A 16,395-nucleotide genomic window follows, 5' to 3' on the forward strand; every position below is an offset into this window, starting at 1 on the left:
GCGCAGGCAATTTCTCTTTCTCCTTCTCTTTCTCTCCCTCTCAGTCTCCCTCCTTCTCATTTCCCTCATCGAGCCCTATACACACAGATTGATCCACCTATCCGCCAGTCCGAGGCCCCTACGCGTCGTCGTCATCCTCATCCTCGTCCTCCTCCTCTTCCTTCGCGGCCCTACTACATCAGCTAATGCCCCTCCTCGTCTTCCCTTCCTGGGTATGTCAACTCACTTGGTGGCCTTCTTCCTGGACGCAGGGGCCTTGGGTGCCTTAGGGTGTGCAATATCGTACTCGCCGAGTTCCTTGGTGGCGCGGATCTTGTCCTTCTCCGCCTGGGCCTCGTAAGGCTTTTCAGTCAGCTTTGCGCACTAAAATCCTCTGCGCAAAAGCAAAACCCACCTTCTTCTCGCTGGGGCTCAACTCCTTCCACTTGGCGCCGAGGAGCTTGCCGAGTTGACCAAAGGTGGCGTCGGGGTTCTCGCCCTTGATCCGCTCACGGTAGTCCTGGACGAAGAACATGTAGGGGGAAAGTCCACTGCGGGGTCAGTGGTGGTCTCGATGATGATAAGGGTTAAGAATGAAGGAAGAAGGAAAGTAGGGCCAGAGAGACGAGAGCAAGGACAAGGGACGAGGACGAGACGAGCGAGAATGTGCCACCTCCAAAGCTCCAAAGCTCCTCGCGGTTGGAATGCCGCACGACACACGCTCCATAGACAGAGACTCACCGCTTGGGCTTGTTCGGGTCCTTGACCTCCTTCTTGGGCTTCTTCTCCTCGCCCGACTTGGACCTGGATGTCTTCTCGGTGGCAGTCTTGGGCATCTTATTTCTGTTGGTGGGGATGGGCAGGGACGAGAGCGAGCCAGGCAAAGGGGAGGAAGAGCGTCGGCGAGTGCGAGGAGGCGTGGGCGGACGTGGAGGCGGCGGCGAAGTATGGGTCGGATCAGGCGAAGAGGGGGTGGGCACAGCGGTCGGAGCGGGGGTTGGGAGTTTCCAAAAGTAGTTGGGAGGGGGAGGCATGTGTCGGAAGATGGGTTGGACGCCGAGGATGGTCGGGTAGTAGTAGGACATGGTGATGGATGAGGGGCGGAAGGTACAGTGAAGGAAGAAGGAAGAGGAAGAATGCGGTTAGCGAAGTTCATCATTTCGGATTTGGTGTCAACAAAAGAACCCAAGCGGGGAGGAAGGAAGAGTGTAAGTTGGAGGGCTCTATGCACCCGCAATAGCTATGAAGCACCTGGTGATGCGCCAGACTGGACCGTGGCGCGAGAGTAGGACGACGGAGAAGAACGGAGGGAAGGAAGCCAGCCGAGACAGGACAAGGATGAGGGGTATGCACACCGAACTTCCGCTTCTCCTCCTTATCGCCTCTGAAGCCGTTCCGGTCTCTCCCCCAACACCCCTCGTACTCCCCGACACCACGCGACAAGCCCAGCCATGCACATCGGACTCCCCCGGACCATTGTCTCATATTGACGAAATCAGTCGCCTCGCTCCCAGCATACCGCACCACCACCCAAAACGAGGATGCAGGGTCGACACCATCCCCGACGACGCCAACGCGCCCCAGAGCGTCCCGGAACGCTTCGAACCCCTTCTCTGATAGCCTATGCAGAGGGAGGATAGGTGTTGTGAAGGTGACTTACGATGTGTGTAAGGTAGGTTGTATATAGGTGGGTGCCGGTATGTGGCTCCTGGGTGGTGAGTTGGGTGGTGGTAGTGATTTGGCTGGTGGAGTAGAAATGGGTGAGTGAGTGGGCGACGACTGCTGCGGGTGGGCGGGTGGGATAAACAAAGAGCTCACTGCTGCACCCAAGGGTGAATTGCCACTTTGGGAAATATTGGTATATGACCGATCGTAATGCCGGGATACACGTCACTGCTTTCCAGAGCTCAGCGCCTCAGTGTGGCACTTTTGGCTCAGACAGCTGCAGAGGGGTCACAGGCTAATGTTACAATGCATACAACGACTACAAGTACAGAGCCTCCGACTGGTCACAGATGAAGCCACGACAGATATAAGTACAATCTTGTAAGCAGAAGCGAGAATCCTCTTTCGTGTTTGGTCCCTGGCTTCCTTGACCCCTGGGACCTGCTGCCTGAGCCATCTGCACTCCCATGATCACGCCGTCACCCCGCCATCTCCTCCCACAAGGTACGCTAGCACAACCTCCCCCGCCGGGTCCATCTCGGGACTCATCTCATCGTCCGCCTCACATGTACCATCGCTCGAGCCCCTCGCCCTCGAACCCGGACTGAACCCCTCGCTTCCCGCCACTGAACGCACCTCTGTCCCCAAGCTAGCCATGGCCGTCTTTGGCCATTCTATCACCCCGAACGTGTTTCGCCTCGCTGCATTCTCGTCCGCCTCGCCTCCTTGTGCCGACACCCCCCAGATGTCCTCCTCGCGAGACACCACAAAGCTCGCCGTTCCGGGGGATCGGTAGGGCCTGCCCGGCTGACCCGCAGCCTCGGTCAGAGCAGGAGTGTGTGGGACGGCGAGGTAGAACGGATCATCCGGTTGCGGATAGGTCGCCGAGTAGGTGGGGATGTCTGACTCGTCATTCATAGGTATCCGCTCTAGGTCTTCTTCGGGGAGGACGAGAGCCGCGGATGGTGCAGGCGAGGAGGTCGAGAGCTGGATATGGGGAGGTCGAGGTGGAGAAGGGGAGAAGAGGGATTTGAACTTGTCGGAGATGGTGCGTTTGTGACCCCTGCCTGAGGGTCGGCTGGTCGAGGGTATAATCCGGGTAGGAGATGGAGCCGAGATGGCTCCGTCGTTCTGGGACGTGTCCCGCGTACCCCAGTCAAGCCTGTCCGGCTGGTACGACGTGTACATCCCGTCAGAGATGATGACCGCCTCCCGACGCATCCGCTTCTCCAAGCTCGACTTGATGGGCGGACAGGGTCTGGTTGGAGGGACAACCTGCGCGTGGTCATGCTCCATATCCACATCAACCTGGAGCGCAGGGACGGGCTTCCGGTAGACCGCCCGCCGAGGAAGGGAGGCAGCATGATCCCGGCGGGTGGCAGGCAGTGGAGCGGTATTGAGCAGCGGTGGCGCATAATGACGAACGGGTACGGGCTGCCTGATGGCTATACCTTGATCGAGCGATTGAGTCTGCGCACCGAGCTTAGGCCGACGAGGAGGAGGGAGGGGGAAGGAGGTGATGACGCGTAGTCCTGGCCCACGGGGCGACTTGGCCGGACCAGCTGGACGAGGCAGAGGAGTGGAGGGTAGGTAGATTGGCGCCGAGGTGTTACGGGTATGGGTGTGCTTGCGAGCCTGCGGCGCGAGGATGGGGATGGGCGTGGCGGATGAGGCCGGCCGGCCCGATCCGGTGGCGAATGGCATCTCGCCTGAGCCTTGCGCCGAAGAATAATACGGTGCGGACCGGGTTGATAGATCGTCTGACCAGCTGGCTTGTCGATGAGGTCGGTTTCTCAGTATCGTATACTGATGCAGTGGTATTGAACGACGAAGTCCCCATCCTCGCCGCCCGCTTATATCCCTCCCCATCGCCACCCACCTCAAACCCCCCATCCGCCCAAACCGATCCCCTGAGTCACGTAGATCATGCCAGACGCCCCTCGAAGAAGTAAGAGAACCTCTCAAACCCGAACGAGGATAATCGCGCAGAACGGAAAGGGCGAAACCGCGGCGAAAGGACGGGGATCCTTTCTGCATCGAGCTGTGTCATGCTGTGTATGGTCAAGCGAAACGCATCTTGGGCAGGGGCCGAGACAGCGTATAACGAGCCCGGCGAGGGGTACGTGGAAGGATGTATGATGGCCGAGTGTCGATCATGGACGGGATGGATGCGAGATGGGCGAGGAATGGGTTCTGCCCGTGTAGATTGACGCCTTTGGGGGGGGGGGTGAGTGGCAGATTTCGCTGTAGCATGTGGCGGTGCAGAGAAGCCGATGATGACGATGCGGCTGTTTGCGGTACCGACACCCCTTATCGCAGCCGTCCTGGTCGAGGGAGCCTTGGGGATACCTAGTCCAGCCAGGATGGCTTGGCCGAGCGATTAAACTTGAACTTTCTCGGTTCAAAGAGAGCAATGAACTAGATGATCAGCATGGGAGCTTCCTCGGTAATTTCATCGCTTCTCATAATCCTCCAGCATTATCTCAAGCTCTCCCCTGCGGACGCTTGTCGTGTGGCAGCATACCCCTGACTCAGAGCCTTGACTCACTTCTCTTCCTGCCTCGCCCACTCCATCACCCTCCGCGCCTCCCGCTGGACCCGAGAACATGTCCCCCTCCGCATACACTCCTGTCAGACTCCAGCCTTGCATTCTTCTGATGAGCGAAACGATAAGCGTCGCGGTCGACTTGCCCGAATCGTCATGAATGAGGATAGGGTGGTTGGTGCTGTCAAGTAGAAGGCGCAGGGCGGCGTATATCGTTTCTCGGCCTTTCTGGGTGAACAGTAACTAGACGTCAGTACGAGGTCCTATGACCCAGGCGAGAGGGTACTGACTGATTCTTTGGACAGATCGTATCGGTGCAATTGGATCCCTTCGGCCTGTACAAAGTCGAGCGAGTCTCTCCGGTATTCCTCCGTGCCCTCGACGTACCTAGCCTCATCAGCTCCAGCACACAAATGATACGAGTCCCGCTGGATACTCACATGATCCCTTTTAGACCAAGGCTCTTCAGGAAGCTCAGGTTCTTCTTATTCGGGTGTCCACTCCGATAGATCCCGGGGACGACCATAGCGAAGTTGATGGGCGGGACCACGACCTTGACGGACGACCCGGACGGTCCAGCAAGCTCCTGCAGCTCCAATCCAGGCAGCGGGCGTGTCATCTCGCAGATCACGGTGGGTTCTGCCAAGGATGTATATCGGTGACATGAACGAGCGTCTGGGCGTTCCAGACGCGCTCTTGGGTGAGATGAGCCACGTGAAGCGGACGTGCCTGTCTTTACGTCACTCCCCGAAAGTCGCGTCCACGGTCAAAGCTTTCCTTCATTACCTTCTTCATCACCTTTAAGCAGCCATGGATAGCGATAGCGACCTCGAGGTCGGCAGAGAGAGCGAGGAAGAGGAGAAAGGGCAAGATGCGGGGGAAGTCGACACTTCAGAGCTTGATGCGCAAATCGCCGCGCTTGTGGAAGCGAGGCGGCGGCAGGTTGAGAAGGCTAAGCGGGACAAGGAGAGAAGGGCGAGAGAGAATGCGCACATCTTGGTCGCTGTAACGCCGACCAAGAAGGGTAAGTCTTATGGCTAGCAGCTAGTCAATGCGCTGATGGACTGCAGAGAAAGTCCGGACCGATGTCCCACTGCCATCAGCGCCAAAATCTGCTCTCGCCAACCATGTCCACAAGGCGAAACCAGCCAGACCTGGTCAGCCCACTCAATCACTTGCCTCGGTCCCCGTGCTACCTGCCTCCGCAACAGCTGGACCCTCTAATTTCGCTTCCAAGCTCGCGGCCGTACGAAACCCCTCTCCGGCCCTGGCTCGTACAGCACCGAAGCCAAAGCCAGTCCCGGCCCCTTCACAATGGGCTGGCAGATCCCGCTCGATCCCAAAACCGATCGTCAGCGCCAGCGCTAGTGCCGGTGGATCGGTGAAGGGCAAAGGGCGCGCGTCGGACGAAGAAGAAGTGAAGGAGGATGTCAAGGAGAAGAAGTACACGCGGGACGAGCATACGTTGCAGATCATCGAGAAGCTCGAGATGGGGCCCAAGGAGTTTGGGTTTGATCCGGAGGGCGAGCAGGTATGGGAGTATGTCGAGCCGAATAGCAAGATACGGCTGAAGTGAGTATCTCTCACAATGTGTCTCGAGATCGAATGGAACATGCTGATCAATAGCGAGCGGAAACTTCCCCACGACACGGTCCAAGCGCACATGTACGGCCGGTACTACCTCCCTCCTTCTCTCCTCTATTCGGTCATCCGCCTGTCACGCGATGGCGCAACATATGACGTCCCGGTCGAGGGCGACTGGGTCACCATCGCTGTCGTGGCCGAGAAGAGCGATATCCGAGTCAGCGGCGGTGGCGGAGGAGGCGGAGGCGGTTCGCGCGCAGAAGACAACGATACCTCGGAGGACGAGGCGGCGGTCAAGAGAGCTCCGGAGCGGGGCGACTTCTCCCTCGCCTCTCCTTCGAAGAAGACGTATCAGAAACCCAAAGGCAAAGACGCCAAATCCGACTATAAACGCAGGAAACCAAAGAAATACGTCAATCTCAAGCTGGCGGCGCTTCCATCCCGAACAAAGATGGCAAGTGTGCCAGGAGCGGGAGGGGATGCGATTCTCCAGCTACTGCTGTTTCAGGCAGAATCGGTGGTCAAGTCGGAAGAGGTGGATGAGGATGGGAAGGCCAAAGTGACGTATGCGGGTGGGAGTGGAGGCGCGTTCGAGAGGTGGGCGAATCTGGGTGTAGGGGATGTAGTGGGGATCATCAGTCCCAGGATACTCAGGCCACTGAAAGTGAGTCTGCTTTTTGGTCGATAGCCGGTAGAGCTAAACAGTCAGGCTGGAGGTAGTGCCCCACATCCTCTCACCCTGCCACTCGCGCTTAATCCCAATTCTGGCGACTCGGTCTTCTACATCGGCAAGTCGAAGGATCTGGGTCGCTGCTCGGCGGTACAGAAGGATGGGAACAGGTGCAGATCATGGGTCGACATGTAAGTTCTTGCTTTTCCCACTCGGTTTCGCCTCGTGCGAGCTTCACAGCTGATACACTAGGCGTCAAAGCCCAGTCTGCGAATACCACGTTCACCTCTCGATGCAGCGCGCCCGAGCAGGCCGAGCCGAATTCACCGCTTCCACCTCCTCCTTCGCACTCACCAATTCGCGTCCTTCCCAGCCCAGCCGACCTGGGTTTGGCAAGCCCCCCATCCCCGGCAAAGGGAGCGGCATCAATCACCAAACCAAAACCGGTCTCTTACCTGCCGGCGGTCCACAGGCCGCACCACGCGGAGCAGAGAATGGCGGTGGCGGTGCGACATATATGGTCGGCGGCAAGACGATCCGGACGGACCGCTCTGAAGGGGGTCTGAAGGGCTTTGGGGACGAGCATCTGAATGAGCGACTGGGGCGGAATCGGACCGCGCGGGACGTCCGAAAGAAGCTCGAGGTGAAGGAGGACGAGGAGGTCTTGAAGCGATTGATGGTCGGTGGGCAAGGGAGCAGTGGACAGCGGAATCTCGAGGCAATCAGGATGAAGCGGAAAGAGAGGGAGAGGGAGGAGGCGGGGCAGAAAGATAAGAGGAAGAAGCGGAGGGTCGAGGTGGAAGAGGAGAAGAGTTCGGATGCGGATGAAGAGGAGGAGAAGAAACGACCCTTCAATGCCGAAAGTGTCAAACGGATCGGCTTTGATCCCACTGCGGCGGCTCGGGCGGCGACGTTGGGAAAAGACGAGAAGAGGCGGAAGGACGAGACGATTGCGCTCCTCAAGAATCCGGATTCGGGGAATAGATTCAACGCAAAGAAGAAGATCAGGACGGAGAATGTCAAGAAGCCGGAGCGGTACGAGTATGAGGCGCCGAGTGGAGGGAGGAAAGATAGCTGGGCTATCCGTGGAAATAGGGACGCGGGAGATGAAAGCGATGGGGAGGAGGAAGAGGGGATGATCGATCTGGACTAAGGGGGCTGTGCTTCTGGTCGGGTCGCGGAGTTGCCTTGGATAGGATCATGTGTACATATGTAGCCATTAAGTTGCTGAGCATGCAATATGCCCTCCACCGGTGCGACGTCGTCTTGTCATTGCCAATGTAGTAGCGAGTACTTCCCCACTTTCCCCACTCTACTGCCACGTGCCGCCCGTGCGGACGATCTCGCTGGAATTCGTCACCCCACGCTGAAGTCATGCTAGGCACTATCTCTTCGCATTGCATCGGAATCGATTTAGCGCCTGGTCTTGGGAGTATGGTGTACTGGGTGTTTGGGTACGGCTCGTTGATCTGGAAACCACCGCAAGTCCTTCTTCTGCTCTTCCAACCCTCCCTCCAACCATCCAGTCTTGATCCAGTCTGACCTTTGACTGATTGTCCGTTACTGACCAAAGCAGACCTCACTCCGTCGAGCAACGTAGGTCATCACCATCTGAACATAGCAGGGCACAAGAGCTAACGGAGATCCAGGTTGCGGTTACGTCAAGGGGGTACTGCGTCGTTTCGCGCAATCATCTATCGATCATCGGGGTGTACCCGAAAAGCCCGGTAGGGTGGTCACTGTTATCGACGCGAAGGATTGGCATGCGCTCAGCGGCGAGGTGAGTCTATCCCATACACACTGTCAGGGCTGCCCGGTAATAGATGTACTGAGGGACGCTGATGGTCAGGCACCTGCAGATACAGAGCAAGAGGACATTGTCTGGGGCGTTGCATATCGGATAGACGAGGCGAGGGAGGAGGAAGTTCGAGAGTATATGGGTGCGTGAGAAGAGCTGTGTCTCTCAGAGCTCATCCAGTGCCCAGAGATGAGCTGACACTACGCAGAGGTCAGAGAACAGGCAAGTCCCCTTCTTCCCACTGGGGAGTCATCGAGTCATCCGACTGGGTCTGCAACACTTACAACCGTTCTCTCGGAGGAGACTACTGACATGACAGAACGGCTATACTCCTCATGACATCCCAGTCTACTCGCGTAGTGAATCAGGGCAAGAAGAGGTGATAGTGGACAGCTCGGTGATATGGACCGGCAGGCTGGATAACCCGGCTTTCGGTGAGACAATCGCTGTCACGCCCACACGCCGTCTTAAGAGCTACCGCTGATCACTCGTAGTCGGACCAGAGCCGCTAGACTATCTCTCGAGGAGGATATACGAATGTCATGGGCCATCCGGACCAAATAAGGCAAGTCATACTGGAGTACCCTGAGTCGTAAGCTAATGACCAGGAGTACCTGTATAAGCTCGCCGAGTCTGTGAGGAACCTATACCCGACCGTCAAGGACGACTATCTTTTCAGTCTAGAAGTAAGTAGCCCTCCCAAGCCATCTTGCATCAAGCGCTAATGCGGTCCCAGGCTGCCGTGAAGCAAGTCGAATCGAGTTACATGTCCCAGGCCTCGATCATCAACGACTGACGTCGCTCCTGACAGCTTCCTACTACGATACTTTCGACATCTCTGATGTTCATATCATATCAATTTGATGATGTACAGTGTCTGGTATAGATACAGGTTTCCCACCTCATGGCCTCGTGCTCCGTCGAGCCTCGAGCTCTACTTCGTCTAGTGAGCCATGACCGCCCCACCCCCTTTCCCTTCGGTTATCCGCTCAAATGGTAAGGCCAAGCTGCAGCCTGCTGCGATGAAGAAGATGGAAGCGGAGGTGAAGACAGGTAGGGATGGCGAGACGGAGAGTAAGAACCCAGCCGAGATCGGTGCCATCACACCTGTCCTGCGAAATTTCAGCGTGTCATTCCAGTCCAGTCGTCGATCCAGAGAGAAGACGCACAGCCGACTCAGGGCGGCGGACGTGCCGCATGCGGTACCTCGGATGGCGGTGCCAAAGGTCTCTGGCGTCATCCCGTCTACCAAGATCAGCTCTTTCCCGGTCTACGAAATCTTGGTTTGGGTGACTTACAGAGAACAGCGTACATAGCCGTTGCGGCCGTACTGATCAACATCGAGCTGATGATCACTGCTAAATTGCTGGTCACAGCCAAGAATGCAAAAGTTGCTATTCCGGTTGCGGCTGTGCAGATAGCGAGCGACTTGCGACGCCCGAGACGGGTCTGGATCATCCATGCCCCAAGCTAGACAATCAGCTTGATCCATCTAAGTCGTGCTGTAATGTGATTTACAATTGATCCTGGACATCCAGCAACTGAAACGTCAGCCAGTGCTTGAACTGAAAAGAGGTAAAGCTGACCAGCATATAGCATGAACTCCCTCAGCGCCATCTTGATCACCTCGTCCCCTTCACCCTCCGCTCGACTCTCCAGAACAGCAGGTAACCAAACGTTAAACATCGTATATGCTAATCATGATCAGCTACGTCCGTGTCGGGAGAGAGTGACTTACAGAAAGACATAGATCCCCAAATGATCCACATCAAGATGACCGTTCTTCTCCATTTTGGTACAAAAAGCTTCGCCATCTGCGTCATCCAGCTTCTCCACCACTCTGTCGGTTTTCTTGCCCATCTTCCGACTTTCCGTGCTTCGCGCCCCGCACGTTGTCCCACCGTCGACTTTTCCGGTAACAACGCCCCCTCCACATCCGCCTCTGCCTCGTCCGGTGCTCCCTCTCCTGCTTCTTCGTCGACGGACTGTCCGCTTCGAATGGCGGCATCGGCAAATGATCGCTCGAACGCGTTCGTCGTCGTATCCAGAGGTGATCCAGCATGGGATGCCGAGTAAAACGCCGAGCCGAGCCGTATTGGCGATTTCCTGGGTGGAGGGGCTGGTCCAAGACCGACCGAGTCGTACAGGGTACGTGACGAAGGCCCGCTTGACGCATTATCGTCCGTCTCGCGATATCGAGGCAGACCCACTGCTGATCCGACGGGAGAGAGCTCATCCGCCTCATGAGAGGGTGAGGGTAGTTCCGAGTTCTTCTTGTCTCGTGCAAGTGATCGCTGACTCATGCTCTGAGACGGGCTAGCGTGAGGCATGAGGACATCCGCGGGCGTGATGTCGATAGTGTGGGCATTGTAGGTCGCAATGGAACGGAGAGCAACGACAGCTTCTTGCTCGCGGCCGTGTGTCACCAAATATCGAGGTGACTCATGAAGGCGGAATAGAAACCAGCGGGCTAGGGCGCAGACCATATTCTAGGGATATCAGCTCCCTTCCTGTTGTAATCGCAAAGGTCAGATTTACGACCACGCCAAGTGCAAGCAGTACTCTGCGCCAGCCATCGTTCGCCTTACCGGCGATGTCGCACCCCTCGTACTGAGAGCAACTAGCGCCCGGGAGGAAGGTATAGCTAATGACGGACGATAAGACTGCGCCGAGGGAGAAGAAGACGGAGAGCAGGGTGAGGAGGTACTGCTTGCTATGTGGCAGGTTCTCGAGGAAAAGCGTTCCATCTGTTGGCATAGATCCTCTGCACTGATCAGCCATTATCTGCTACATCGTAAGAGCCGCTTACCCAACCGCACTGCCCAGCATGAACATCCAGCAGCACAGAACCCCGAAGTTCGGCGAAAAGCTCGCTCCTATTCCAAAGACCGATGTGAGAGCTAATGTGGTTCGAAAGGGAAGAGCTCGTCCCAGGATGTCCGAGATCGACCCCCAGCCTATAGCGCCTACCATCATCTGCTTTGTCAGTGAGGAGCTCGCTTGATCGGAGCGGTCAAACTCACTCCGGCCATGGTAGAGGCAGAGAGGAAGCCAACGACCTGGTGCGAGAGGTTGAAATGTATCTGGACTCGTGGTAGGATAACAGCTAAATGTATCAGCTATCTTCTGTATCCTGGTCAGTCAGTCGTGGGCGTCAGCTCACCGATACAGGTTAGGGCAGAATTATCGCTCATCCAGCCAAACCCGCATAATGCAAGTAATCTCCATTGATACGTTCCTAAGCCAGGCATGAGCTCGACAGGACTTCATCAGACAGATCTCGACCTACCCATTCCCAGCTTCTCCAGCGTATCTTCCAATCCTCTTTCCCTCTCCAATCCCTCGCCTCCCTGCTCCTCCATCTCCATCTCGAGCTCGCGTCTGAGATCCTCGTCCTCCTCACCTTCATCCGCTTCTTCACTTGGCCGGGACGCAGACCCCAGTGATCTCTCCCGATCATGCTTTGACGTCAGTCGATACGAGCTGGTGCGTGTATGGGCCGAAGGCGAAGGGTGAGGGAGGGTGAAGGCCGACGAATTTTGCCGGGCTAGGGGAAGCGCGGGGAGCATATTGGCGGGGAAAGTGGTATAATCACCCTCTCATTGACGTTCGTTCCCGAGGTGGCGGACTCCGAGGGCTGTATGAGGTGCAGTAGCTAGTCAGGATGAAAGAAAGATGTAGGTTTCGTCACGGTGTTGCGGCGAAGCAGCTGCGACTTTTGGCTGAGCGTTGTTTGCGGGGCTCCACCTGGTCCACCAGGTGGTTTCGGACTCGCGTCTGCTTGCTTCACTGGTGGGTTGGGTAGCTGAGAGCTGTCACAGTCCGTGTAGCCCTGCGAAGAACGATAGACAGCAGCTGATGCATATACAGATCGACACAACGGCCGCACTCGACCGGTCCTTCAATCAAAGTCACATGGCACTCCACTATCGCTTCTCCTTGACGAACAGCTCCAGGACGAGGTAGCTCGCCACAATGAAGAAGCCGAACACGCCCACCAGGAGAGCAGTGTCGGGCCACCAGAAGGCTTGGGCATGGAACCCAAAGGAGGACAGGACTGGGTGTCAGCTGGGACACTACCGGGTTGGCGAAACAAAGCTTACTTGTCGCAGATGGGACCTGGATGTCGAGACCGAACTGTGTGCATCAGCTTGTTGCATTGATACGTGAATCAATTGGCCTGGAAGCTCACCTTGCGCTCGACCAACTGCAGGTACCGAAGCTCATTGACCAGCAACGCCTCGTACGCCGCGTGGAAGAATGACGAGGTCAACATCCACTTGGCGCCGTTGGGTACTCGGTCGTAGTTCATGAGCAGACCGGCGAAGAGGAGGCTACCTCATCAGCCGAGTTACCGATTCAGATAGCTGCCGAGACTCACTTGTAGAGCATCACGAGACTTCCAAGCAGATTTGCCACTCCCAGATCCTGAACCGCCACGCTCAGGAAGAGCACCACAGAACTGGCAGCCAGGTTGAACAGCACCAAAGTCATGATGAACTTCCAGAAGCAAGCAACGTCCGGATTGAGACCAGCCAGACCGTACACGATCGAGCCGAGGACAAAGGGCGGGATGAGCCGGAGAGGAAGTATGTCAAAGAGGACTTTGCTGAGGAAGTAGGCCGAAGGGGAGTAATAGCCATTCGCCCTGGAGCATCAGTAAAAATTCCTGTGGGGGGAAGACAACTGCGCACCTCTCGCGCATGAAAAGCATACGCTCGTTCGCGAATATTCCCAGAGAGGAAAGGCAAGAGAATCCGAAGAGAGACAGGATGAAGAGGAACAGACCCAGCCGGTTCCTGCATGTCAGCTATCTTCAGATGAGCGCCTAGAATCTACTCACTGGAAACCTGGGATATCGCTGGTGACCCTGTAGAAGAAGAATCCGCAGATCAGCGCCACCGCGATAGCCACGGCGTAATGGGCAGCCATAAGCATTGGGTTCCTGCTCGATCAGCTGGGCTGCCAAGACTGCAACAGATAAGGGGCTTACCGGTAGAGATTTTTGAACGCTCTGCCGCTCAATAGCATGAACTGGCTGCCCCAGCTCGCCTTCTTTGCGCCTCGGATATCTGCCTCGCCCAGGACATCCCTTCCCAGCCCGTCTGACCGGATCGGATCGATCCCATCGGGCGTTGAGCCTCGCTGGATCCGCCCAATTTCCGCCTCCAGTATCTTTGCGTCGTCCGTGGCTCGGTTGGCAAGCACAAGACTGGCCAGCTTTTGCGGCACCGCCTCCCGATCAGAAGCAGACGCGGAAGCCGCTTCGCTGGGCGACATGCCGAGGAGACGAGCAGCTTTGGACTTGGCCGCGGCGAATCCAGTGCCGGTCGGCATTGCGTCCCCGCTGTCCGAGCTGCCCAAGGAGTCGCTCGAGACAGACCGTGGTCGACGATGCCCGGTTTCGAGGTCCCGCTCGGCGCCCCGACCGGACGGGCGTACACCCGCTGACCCGCTAGATGCCTTTGGCTTCCCGTCACCGGCCGCATCGACGGTGAGATCGATGAGGTAGTCGGCGATGTTATAGCCCTCTGGGCATTTGTGCCCTTGCTTCTCAAAATGCTGGTGAGCCTTCTTCGCGTCACCGTTGTAGACGAGCTGGCCCTTGGCGAGCAAGAGGAGGCGGTCGAAGAGGTTGACAATGTTGGATTGTGGCTGATGTATGGTGAAAATGACAGTGCGGTTGAAGTTTTTGGCGAGCGTTGCGAGCGAGGTGATGACGTTGTGCGCGTTGTAGGAGTCCAGACCTAAGCATCAGCTTAGATGCCATCACAGAGTCATAGATGAATCAAGCTCACCAGAAGTAGGCTCATCCAGGAAAAGGATGCTTGGACCAGTGACCAGCTCGCACGCAATCGATACCCTCCTCTTCTCGCCTCCCGATATGCTCCGCTTCCCTGATTCCCCGATCCGACTATCCTTGATGCCCAATATGCCCAGCTCATTCATCGTCTCCAGCGTCCTGAACACCTTGGCCTGCCGCGACATATCCCTCGGTAGCCTGAGCAACGCGGACAGCAGTACCGCCTCGTACACCGTCAACGTCGGCAGAAGAGTATCCTCCTGGTCGACGTAGCCAGTGACCCGGCGGAAGGCGTCATCCGGGATTTCCCGACCGTTGACGTAGAAAGTCCCGTCGACCGTCCCGCTCTTGTTCTTCCGAGCAAGAATATCGAGTAGGGTAGACTTGCCAGCTCCGGAAGCGCCCATGATCGCGAGGAGCTCTCCAGGTCGGACCGTGCCGGTGACGTGGTTGAGGATAGTCTTGCCGTTGGGGAGAGTGTACGAAATATTGTTGAAGTGCATGGTGGCGGGTACATGGTCGGTCATGAGCTTCGCCGCTTCGTCTTCCGGTAGCTGGACCGAGTTGTAGCCTGGCGCATTGCGATCGCTGCGACCTAGATACCACATCACTGTTCGTCAGCTCATATACACCGGATGGGTCTGAGCCGGCTCACGGAGACAGGCGACGATGAAGACGAGAGCTGCAGCAGCAGCGCTGACCGCAACCAGGGTCGAATTGTCTGGGGCCTGAGGGACGACATAGCCTGGCACCTGACTCGAATGGAGACATTCGCCAGCCTCGCAATCCAGGAAGATTGCGCGATCGCCAAAGACATCGTTGATGAGGCCGTTCATGGCGGGTTCGGAGAATGTACAGCCCTTGCCCTCGGTGCATTCGAAGGTCGCAGGACCCCGTACCTCTTCTTCCAGGAAGTCATCGATGTCTGCCTCATCAGGTTCTGTTCAGATTCCCCGAAGTCAATTCCAACTTACTGACGGAGCCGTCTTCTCCGCAGAGGAATCTGCCAGGGATGCAAGAGCAGTCCAGCTTTTGGCACTCGTACCTCGAGCCGTTAAGATCTGGACGTCAGCTGATACTCTGGCCAGGATTGTGATTGTGCAGGTAGCTCACTTCCGTCAAACTTCCACGAACATTCGTCCAGCTTGCAGTAGAAGCTCTCAATGCGATCAACCCAGAACTGGAAAGTGCACTTCCCCATGACATCATCGTTAATGGGCGAGTCATCGAAAGTCCGAAGGAGGGGATGACGGGGATCGCGCCAGCTAGTCGTATTGGACGAAGGGCCATTCGCGGTGCAGTCGAAAGTGACCTGGGGAGGGCGATTGTCGGGGATGGTGTCGATGATCTTCCGGTCTGGGGATCAGCTGAGGCCACTCTCAAGAGGCTGGAGACATACTGGTGACATCGCACATCTGGTAGTTGTGCTCGACAGCTATACCTCCCTTGTAGCATACCATATCATCTTGGTCTTCCCCATCTTCAGGCGATTGGCCGCCTCGGCCGTCATCGACGGGTGTGCGAGGCTTGAAGGGTTTACACGACTTATCGGTTTTGCAGACTGTGAGTGTCAGAATGGTATCCACCATTGGCATTAGGCCGCCCAATCTGCTAGCTTGTAGGGAGCGCACCGTTACAGTTGATTCCTCCCCAGCCGTCTTTACACTGACAAAGCTCGCCAGCTGGTCGTGGGTATCTCTCATCTCCATCTGTCAAAGCCCCACATACTACGACGTCAGCTAGCACACTTATTGTCGGAACTCCGGAGCCAGACTGACCAGGAGTCAGACAATCCTCTCCCCCGAAGCCTGGCGGACATCGACATTGCCCATCGTACGGATTACATTCGCCGCCATTGCCGCAGTTAAATGCAGGCAAGAGGCAGTTGAAGCACGGTGGGCATTGATCTGGCCGTCCCGGCGGCCGTCGTGGAGGAACCTATGGTATGTTCAGTATTGTAGGCCGATCTAAGGTCTCTTCTAGGCTTACCAAAGAGCTGTTGGCGTGGGCAGGGTGGTGGTGGATTGAAGGCGAACCGGCACCGGATAGCTCGCGGGAGTTCCACCCATCCGTCGTGACTCGAGCTGATGAATACCCAGTAGCCTCGACTATGGTGGCTGACAGAAAGAGCAAGCACAGAGTAAGAGAGGGGACCATAGCCGGAAAGCGATTTGGATGAGAACCTAAGGTGACCGGTGAAGCAGATCGCAACGCGGTGGCGCACAGCTTGAGCTTCGATTAAGCTGCTTAAAGCTCAAGCTTCGTACGTAAGATCCGAAGCGAGGAGGCTCATGCGCATGCATCATGCAGCGCTCATGCGCTCATGTCGGGTTTGTTTGATCACTCGACCA

The 16,395-nt window shown here is 56.8% G+C and overlaps 7 protein-coding genes across 7 annotated transcripts; 2 read left to right on the forward strand and 5 right to left on the reverse strand.

Annotated features, from left to right (window-relative positions):
* Positions 1–279: 279 nt before the first annotated feature.
* On the reverse strand, positions 280–764 carry MKK02DRAFT_14093 (high mobility group box domain-containing protein; the record flags this gene model as incomplete). Its single annotated transcript, XM_053085537.1, has 3 exons — positions 280–342; positions 395–530; positions 721–764. Coding segments are annotated over 3 exons (243 nt in total), but the record flags the coding sequence as incomplete, so codon positions are not given.
* A 1,351-nt stretch (positions 765–2,115) lies between these two features.
* On the reverse strand, positions 2,116–3,348 carry MKK02DRAFT_44360 (uncharacterized protein; the record flags this gene model as incomplete). Its single annotated transcript, XM_053092894.1, has 1 exon — positions 2,116–3,348. The coding sequence occupies one exon, from the start codon at positions 3,346–3,348 to the stop codon at positions 2,116–2,118; it is 1,233 nt and encodes a 410-aa protein (XP_052945438.1).
* Positions 3,349–3,993: 645 nt separating this feature from the next.
* MKK02DRAFT_44361 (cytoplasm protein) lies at positions 3,994–4,808 on the reverse strand (the record flags this gene model as incomplete). Its single annotated transcript, XM_053092895.1, has 4 exons — positions 3,994–4,062; positions 4,193–4,432; positions 4,480–4,576; positions 4,630–4,808. 4 exons carry the CDS (start codon positions 4,806–4,808, stop codon positions 3,994–3,996), a joined length of 585 nt encoding a protein of 194 aa, XP_052945439.1.
* A 191-nt stretch (positions 4,809–4,999) lies between these two features.
* Positions 5,000–7,596, forward strand: MKK02DRAFT_36793 (uncharacterized protein; the record flags this gene model as incomplete). Its single annotated transcript, XM_053089498.1, has 6 exons — positions 5,000–5,213; positions 5,260–5,463; positions 5,584–5,761; positions 5,816–6,437; positions 6,483–6,634; positions 6,696–7,596. 6 exons carry the CDS (start codon positions 5,000–5,002, stop codon positions 7,594–7,596), a joined length of 2,271 nt encoding a protein of 756 aa, XP_052945440.1.
* A 221-nt stretch (positions 7,597–7,817) lies between these two features.
* On the forward strand, positions 7,818–8,725 carry MKK02DRAFT_33038 (ChaC-like protein-domain-containing protein; the record flags this gene model as incomplete). The annotated part of the gene is made up of 5 exons (XM_053088634.1): positions 7,818–7,928; positions 8,068–8,223; positions 8,293–8,383; positions 8,450–8,451; positions 8,561–8,725. The coding sequence occupies 5 exons, from the start codon at positions 7,818–7,820 to the stop codon at positions 8,723–8,725; spliced, it is 525 nt and encodes a 174-aa protein (XP_052945441.1).
* A 459-nt stretch (positions 8,726–9,184) lies between these two features.
* MKK02DRAFT_27508 (membrane transporter) lies at positions 9,185–11,810 on the reverse strand (the record flags this gene model as incomplete). The annotated part of the gene is made up of 12 exons (XM_053087360.1): positions 9,185–9,353; positions 9,411–9,486; positions 9,540–9,711; positions 9,760–9,782; positions 9,828–9,935; positions 9,980–10,360; positions 10,448–10,730; positions 10,780–11,005; positions 11,051–11,217; positions 11,265–11,347; positions 11,405–11,479; positions 11,531–11,810. The coding sequence occupies 12 exons, from the start codon at positions 11,808–11,810 to the stop codon at positions 9,185–9,187; spliced, it is 2,043 nt and encodes a 680-aa protein (XP_052945442.1).
* A 357-nt stretch (positions 11,811–12,167) lies between these two features.
* MKK02DRAFT_36795 (uncharacterized protein) lies at positions 12,168–16,201 on the reverse strand (the record flags this gene model as incomplete). The annotated part of the gene is made up of 15 exons (XM_053089499.1): positions 12,168–12,298; positions 12,345–12,378; positions 12,434–12,575; positions 12,623–12,889; positions 12,936–13,040; positions 13,085–13,186; positions 13,235–13,988; positions 14,040–14,654; positions 14,700–14,969; positions 15,019–15,105; positions 15,158–15,400; positions 15,444–15,605; positions 15,676–15,771; positions 15,823–15,982; positions 16,034–16,201. 15 exons carry the CDS (start codon positions 16,199–16,201, stop codon positions 12,168–12,170), a joined length of 3,336 nt encoding a protein of 1,111 aa, XP_052945443.1.
* Positions 16,202–16,395: the final 194 nt, after the last annotated feature.

Source organism: Dioszegia hungarica, assembly GCF_025882075.1.
Source record: "Dioszegia hungarica strain PDD-24b-2 chromosome Unknown MKK02contig_8, whole genome shotgun sequence".
Taxonomy (NCBI): domain Eukaryota; kingdom Fungi; phylum Basidiomycota; class Tremellomycetes; order Tremellales; family Bulleribasidiaceae; genus Dioszegia; species Dioszegia hungarica.